Source organism: Prunus mume, linkage group LG3 (genome assembly GCF_029339155.1).
Source record: "Prunus mume cultivar Tortuosa linkage group LG3, ASM2933915v1, whole genome shotgun sequence".
In the NCBI taxonomy this organism is placed as follows: domain Eukaryota; kingdom Viridiplantae; phylum Streptophyta; class Magnoliopsida; order Rosales; family Rosaceae; genus Prunus; species Prunus mume.
The window spans coordinates 7,093,514-7,101,613 of NC_142700.1; the positions used below are offsets into that span (position 1 = coordinate 7,093,514).

Below are 8,100 nucleotides of genomic sequence, written 5' to 3' on the forward strand. Positions count from 1 at the left end.
AGGCTCAATAATTGGATTTCGTACATAAAATTATTATTATTCATGTATATACACACATGCATGTAACCGAAGAATAAAATCTTTCATCTGGAGAAATTAACTTGATTCGAATCTTTACAAAAAGGTCAACTTTGTTAGATACATTTAAGCGACTTTTGATCTAAACCTATAAACATTACTTGTAGGTTCATACACAGATTTCATTTCCTTTAATTGGCATGCCAATTCTGATTTGGGTGGCTGCTGCCAAGATTGTTTGACCGATTGTTGTTTTTCATTTCTCTGATCGATGCTTGCTAGTCGTATCAACCCACCCCCCAATCAGTGTATGTACTCAACCGACAAGGATTAATGATATATATATATATATATATGTATAATTATTGAATTTATTTATTTATTTATTTATTTTGGGGGTTGAAACATAATATCTTCTTGATAACTTATTTTAGAAATCAATGTACGTTTGTAGGCTAGCTAACTAAGTTGGAGCATACACACCATGAATCGTTTAAGTCATACTTATCCAAAATCATCATACTTACGTTACATATAGCCAAGTTATAATGTATTTTTGCTATGTATTGATAGACTGTAAACCTGAATCATATATTTATAAAAAAAATTAACCGAATTAATAATATAAGTTTATAGTATGTATCCATACGCATATATATATTTGTTATCTTTCACGTCGAAGCTTCTAAAGTATTTATGTTCCTTAAAAAAAAAAAAAATGTATAAGGAAAGTTAAACCTTGAATTCATCTGCCATCCCATCTTTGTTAGACAGTCCATAGACAGTACTCCCATCATGTTGGCAAAAAATGAAAAAGAAAAAACAAAAGATACGGCCGTCTAAGCAGGATGGAAATGAATAATTTTCTCTCTATTCCACTTTTCACGTGATAATAAGTAACGTAAAGACTAATGAAAGAATTTTCTTTTGTTAACATAGGCAAGCAGGTTAAAAGCTGTAGCAAGACAAAATGGATGAATTGATGTAAAGTCAGATTAAACTCTCCGGAATGATGGCTTTTAATTAAAGAAGTGTATTTCCAGATTAAGAAACTTATTAATGTTTGCTGACCAAAACTATTAAAACAGTGCAAGAAATCTTTTTCAATCTATGGATTGAGACAGTTTTCATAAAATAATTGACATTCAAGTCCTCCCGAAAACTCAGGTGATCAACGACGGCATGCGTTTTGACTTTTCCAATTTCCATAAAATTTTATTTTATTTTTACGTTAACAAATTCAATATTCCAACACACGAGCAGTGAGACAAGGATTGTTGGTTGCGTACGATATTTTATTTTTATTTTCTATAATTATGACCTTTTGCTCACGTCATCATCATCTTGGCATATTCTGCTAACTGAAGACAGCTGGAGCCGGAGGTGGTTAGCTCACGTGCTAACCACGTGTTTAGTTAGTTTCTAATTCCGTTAGATGGTTAGGCTGTTAAGCAACGGTTTTAGTATTCTGTGTCCAAGGCCCAATTCCAATTGAGCTTTTCCCGGGTCGACCCGGCCCGAATAGAAGGGCATAAAAGTCATTTCGGAGCAAAGAAAGCTTTTTCTATAAAGCCGATATTTCCTTCCACAGTCAGCTGAAAATCAACAAACCGTGGACGCCAATAGACCAACTGCCATGGAATTCGCTTCTTGTTCAATTCTCAGAGCTCAGCCATTTTCAACCTTCATTCTTCCCGCCAACGCCAGCAACAGCCACTTGTGTGCTTCATGGCCTTCATCCAAGCACAATCTCAGCTTGGCCCTTCCATTTTTCTCCTCTTTCCCGAGAAATTCGACTTTCCCGGGAAAATGTCAGCACTGCGATCGTTTCACTGCTTTCAGCTCGATTTCCGGCTCCCAGGACCAGAATCCATCTCAGAAACTCGCAGTTCTTCTTGAAGTTGACGGGTGACATTTTCGTTTTCTCTTACTTCGAGTTCAAGCATTTTGTTTAATTTGTTTTCTCGTTCGCGTTTTCTTGTTTCTTTAGAGCTATTGTTTGGTGCATCGTTTTTTCGATAGGTATTGGGATTTTCTTGAAGACTTTTCCATGACGCATTGTCTTTATTTCAGGGTCCTTATGGATGCATACCGCTTGGGGAACCGACAAACCTTCAATGCAGGTGAGCAAATGCAGTCAGTATATGCATATTGTGTAAAAGAATTCAATAGCTAATTGTTGAGTATGGGTTTTATGCGTTTATCTCACCGTGTTTTCTTGTGATATATTGTCAGCATTTCGAAAGCTTGGGCTTGACTGTGCAAGTTGGACAGAACCTGTTTATCTGGACCTCCTGAGGTGTGAAAAAAAAAATTGTGTAAAAGATTCTTTGTAAACATGGTCCTTTTATTTCTTTAAGTTATTTATTTAACTTGTCAGCTTGAAATCTTGACTTGCTTCAAGCTTTTTTTTTTCACATATGATTGAGTTGAATAACATTGCCGTGTGTGCATATGGAGAATCACAAGGCTCTGCCTTAGATTTCTTTTTGGCTGCACAATTATGCCTTATCTTGTTTTCTTCTTATTTGGTTTGAAAAAAAGAATTGAAAATGTTTGGATTAATTAAGGTCTTATCAACTTTTATGCCTAAGGTTGTTCACAGTAGTTTATGCTAATTTTTCAGGAAGAGTGCTGGTGATGAGGAAAAGATGCTGAATTTGTATTTCAATCGGGTGTGTTACTCTTTTGTTGTCTTTGAAAAGTATGAATGCTTAAGGTAGTTTTTGAAAATTTCCTTCATTATGTATCTTTTTCTTTTAAATCAATGATCTGTCTTGCAGACTGGTTGGCCTAGTTCATTGCCCACAAGTGAGAAGGCGTCATTTGTGAAAAAGGTTCTGCAAAACAAGGTATTTCATATCTAAGATGACGTCTAATTAAGGGCTTAAGTTAGGTTTTAGGGATGCATCTCATATTGATATCTGATCTAACAACTGAGATTCAAGTCTAGACTTAGATCATTAACACAAAAGGTATGTTACTAGGATTTACTTAGCTTTACTTGGGCTGCATGGGTTCAAGTTTACCAGGTTGATAAACTTTTGATCACTGATTGTTTCAAAGCTTCCTTAATGTTGAGGATTCCATCGGCAAGTAGGATATGCACAAATGGAAGTTATAGTGTTTGAATCACCATTTTGATCAAATAGTTGCATATCCTATGGAGGAAACGAAAATATGGCGGAATTTATAATTGCAGGTCTGATAAGAAATCTGCTTTCGGTTATAATCCCCTTCCTATTTTAAGAGAACTGTTTGTATATTTTTCCAGGGTAGGTAAGTTGCAATCCTGATTTAAAAACAACAGAACCTTATTTTTATATGGATAAGTTGCAGACTGAATATAGATAACCATAACTTTAAAGTAGCTTAGGAAAAATTAAGAATTAGAATTTTTATGTTCCTCTTGAACCTATGAATTATATCATTTTTACACGAGAAATAGCTTCTCTGAGATAACTACAAAGTCTGGTTTCACTTGACAGCTTATTTTGTTTAATCTGACGAACGGAATATAACACTATTATTCCGGATGTTGGACCTACATTATGTGTTGTATGGATGTTCGGGTATTATCTCAGTTCAAATAATTATTCCAGTGATGAAAGAATGGCTAAGCATGTAGTTAAATCAAGCAAAGCTTCAAATTTACTGAGATATGATCACACAATCTTTTAGCTCTGCCCTATTTATAATGAAAGTAGCTAATAATAATTGGTTTGTTTTTTACAGAAAATTGCTATGGATGAGTTTTTGATGTCAGAAAGTTTACCTTTACGACCTGGAGTTGAAGAGTAAGTTTTCTCATCCTAGTTAATTGTAAATTATGCATCTAATTTTGTATTCCCTCTAAATCACTAATCCATTTGAAACTTAAAAAGTCTGTATTAAATTTCGAATTAATTCTCTAAGATCATAGGAATATAATGTGGTTCTGTGGTTAGTGTTGCTTTCTCAGACTTAAATTGAAGGTTATTGCAGTGAAGAATTATCTGGAATATCATAATTATTGTTCGAATTCGTAAAATATTAGTCACAATGGGATTTATGCTGTATACTACCTTATTTTTCTCTTTCATATTTTATAAGTTTTATGATCATATACCAAATATACTACTGATACTAAATTTCAACATGATATTTTACTTCTTCAGATATGAATAGCTTAGACCAAAACCATGTGCTAAACCTTTTTATTGGTTCTCAAAATATTCAAATACATGGAGCATAAAATTTTCCTAATGTCATGATCAACATTTGGAAATGCTAAAAGATCCTGCTAAAATGTTGTCAAAGGAACGATATGAAATTGAAGCTGGCTTGGCCACCACTACATATCAAAGTGCTGTTATATTATTTCTAAAACTCTCTACCAGACTTTTGTTCTCAGAAGTTTGGCTAAGACACCGTGTTAGACATGTCAGGCGTCTTATTCTTCTCGATGACTAATCAAAATGATTTGAAATTACTTTGGTTTATGGTCCAGATGAACTGACCCCAAATCTAGAGAAAGTAAGAATAACCATACTATAATAATTTCACTTGAGTTTTCATGAGGTTTCATATATTCGTGAATTTCTTTTTTCTCCATGAGTATTTAACAGTTACATTCGTTTTCTCCTTTCATTTGCAGATTTATCGATGATGCATACAACGAAGGAATACCTGTGGTCATTCTGACATCCTATAGTAAGAGCGGGGATGAAATTGCCAGGTAATGACAAACAATTTTTCTTCTTGTTTTTATGTTTATCTTTGTTCATAAGTTTCTAGACGATTACCAACATGCTCTGGCTTTTGGAGATGTTATAAATGCACTGCTGCTATGACTATAAGTGCAAATTGTTTTTCTTCCAAATTTCTGTTTCTAAAGTCGCCTGACCGTATATACAATTTTCCATTGTTGCTTTTGGAGACGTCATCTTGTTTACTACTTAAATACTATAATATTTTGCAAAAAATTGTAAATAAGAACACACAGACAGGCACATATACACATACATACGTATGTGTACAAGCTGGATAACTTTTTTTTTAAAGGTAAACAATTGTGCTTTGGCTACCAAGGGCTGCTGGGAATTTTTAGCTTTTAGCACAGATTAAACTGACAAATGCGACTAGTTACTTAGTGTCTTGCTGCTAGCCTAAAAAGGTTTATCGATTTATAACTTTTACCCTTGCTACAACATAGATATAAAACAAATCCACAAGTTTATCCAATGAGGTTTGCAACAGGCTCAAGACCCTGCTCATGAGGGATCACCTTGTCTCAGGCAAACTGAGACAAACTGAGTAGTTTATAAAGTTCCATTCATAGCCTTCATGAAGATATGATTTTCTACTGCTTAATAAATACTTTAATGAATTTAGTCTCTTTTGATGGACTTCTGATACTATCTATTAATCCTTACCACCATCCTACCAGTTCTAGTTCAGCATGCTTTATGCATGGTTTAGGACTAAGCTAATACTCCAATTGTCTCTTTATAAATGTTAGATCAATTGCTGAAAAGCTTGGCCAGGAAAGAATTTCAAAGCTAAAGATCATTGGAGATAAGGAGGTTGATCAGAGTTTGTATGGCCAATTAGCAAATAGTAACGACTTTTCTTCTGGTATGGATCAGCAACTAGCTAAGGAGGCAATAAAGCAGGTAGGCTCTTTATCTCGCGATAATAGTCATGTATATGTTTTGTGATATACATTTTTTCAGTGCAGAAGGTTGGGTACTAAAGGGCTCTCTTCTTGCTTTCTGGGTCAGTTTCTGCTGAGAAACAAAGGATTGCAGAGGAGGTTGCATCATTGCTAAAGCTGAATGTAGAGATTGATACCACCCCATCTGAAAGGTTTGCTAATTTGATCCCTTCAAGGATTGGTTAGTGTCTATCTATTATTTTTGTTTTATGGGGTTTCTGATGTTCTGGGTTTAAAAGAGAAACTTGTCACTTTTATGTCTGATTCTGCTTACATTAGCGTTGAAGACCTGAAATAATGCACTGTATGATATGAATATATTTAATAGTTAATTTTTGCTTCTATGGTAGGAAATGCTCAGCAAGTTCATGTCTTTATTATTATTTTTCTTTTTAGCAATGACTTATCTTGATCTCAATTTGAGTATTTTAGCCTCTATCAGATGGCCCATTAATACTTGCTCATATGATTGATTAGGGTGATATATTGTCTGTTCTATCACCAAATTACTTTTCTGCTTGTACTGATTCCAACCTCTATTTGACTTTTTAATTGTTTTCCAGCTTAGAGAAGGTCATTACTACCTTGCGGGCTGGGGCAGAAAATGCTGGACTACCAGTATGCGATTGTGTTCTTATTGCAGGAAGCCAGTCTGGTGTAACAGGAGCTGAGCGAGTGGGCATGCCATGTGTTGTTTTAAGAAGCAGGTGAAGGCTTATTTATTTCAGTATGATACCAGTCTGCATGCATGTTTTGAAAGGATGGTTTCAGTATGAAACCGTGCCACTTAGGTTGGGAGAAAAAAAGTTTGGTGTTAGTCCTTTCCAAATATAAAAATACTAGGTATGACTTATTTCATCCTCAGCACTTGATTAGAAAATTGGAATAATTGGTTAAAGTGCAAACAAAAGGAATGAAAATGAACATACCAGCTAGCCTAACAGGTAAACATTTAGTTATTGTAGCACATCTTGCATGCTTAATTTTAGAATTGCTCAGAACAAATTCCTGCCCGTTTCAAATTACTTTAAATCCTTTTATTCAATCGTATTCTGATTTGAAGTATCATTACGGAAATGTGCATGCTGTGACCAAAGTCCACTGAGATGATGCTATAGTTTGATTTCTTATTCACCATCTCTGTTTAGTTGGCTAATTAATATTATTTATTTTTCTTAATCCCTATAGTTTGACGGCTCGAGCTGAGTTCCCTTCAGCAAATGCAACAATGGATGGGTTTGGAGGAGCAGACCTGACCATCACTAAACTACGTAACAAGAGAGGGTCATGAAATCGAATCTTGTTCTGTTTTCTGTGAACCTATTAACAGAGCGGCATTTTTGTTCCCAAAGAGATCTGTTAAAGGGTTAAAACAGAATTACATGCTAATTTGCATTCTTGTAATTTCTTCACCTTATAATAGCTCTTTTAGTTTCTTAATAGCTACTGCGTGCAATATAAAAAGCAGTCAACTTCTGATGTCAACTGTTCAGCAATGCCTGATGATGAGTGAAGATCAGAAATTTTTTAGCATCTTGGGCATTAATTTGAGATTCTTGGGATTTCTTCAGTGGCTTAATTAGAATGGGTCATGACCACTGGTTTTTTTTACCCAAAATAGAAAAAGCAAACAGCTAGCTGGCGTTATAACAAGTTAATTACAACTTAAAAATAACCAAATTTGGAGTTGCGCGGAGGAAAACCCCATTTGATCCTCTATGTTGTTACTGGGACTGAAATAACTGCCTAAATAACCCCATTTAGCAAAAACAAAAGCCACTTTCTTCTTTATAATACAAAAGCCAACCAGCATATTATGTTACACAACAACTTGCATTGCAGGTCCAAAAGATTAATTCAATAATAGGAATCACTTAACTATATTGTGTGTCATTTAGTTTCCCCGAGCTTCATTTAATAAGTTCCATGTTCAAGTTGCCAAACAATGGAAATATTAATTTCTTCTCTTCAATTCTCGATTTTTAGCTAAATCCCAAGTTATTTTCCTCTGTCCAAACGCAAGGTAAATCCTTTTTGTTCAATCATGTTTTGATTAGATGTAATGTATCATTATGGAAACATACAGGAAACATACATAATCCTTTTTGTTCAATCATATATGGCAATAACGTAGTACATTCTTTGCCTCGTTTTGTGCTTTCTATTCAGAATGCTTGTTTTTGGGAGCAGCCTCCTGATTTTATTCAGGATGCCTTGCTTGCCGACCTGTTGTAACTCTTCCTCTCATCAATTTTATCACTAATTTTCCACACCAAAAAAAGAAAAAAAAGAAGAAGAAAAAAGTCCATTGAGATGAATATGATGCTATAGTTTGATTCCTCGTTTACCAGGTCTACTTGGCTTCTAAGCTAGATTTACAAGAAACC

The 8,100-nt window shown here is 34.6% G+C and overlaps 1 protein-coding gene across 1 annotated transcript; it reads left to right on the forward strand.

Moving 5' to 3' along the window:
* Positions 1-1,608: 1,608 nt before the first annotated feature.
* Positions 1,609-7,198, forward strand: LOC103325343 (Haloacid dehalogenase-like hydrolase (HAD) superfamily protein). The gene is made up of 11 exons (XM_089049441.1): positions 1,609-1,926; positions 2,092-2,141; positions 2,254-2,317; positions 2,645-2,693; positions 2,802-2,870; positions 3,754-3,815; positions 4,655-4,735; positions 5,519-5,676; positions 5,781-5,865; positions 6,277-6,420; positions 6,902-7,198. The coding sequence occupies exons 1-11, from the start codon at positions 1,655-1,657 to the stop codon at positions 7,002-7,004; spliced, it is 1,137 nt and encodes a 378-aa protein (XP_088905567.1). The 5' UTR covers positions 1,609-1,654; the 3' UTR covers positions 7,005-7,198.
* The last annotated feature ends 902 nt before the right edge of the window (positions 7,199-8,100 follow it).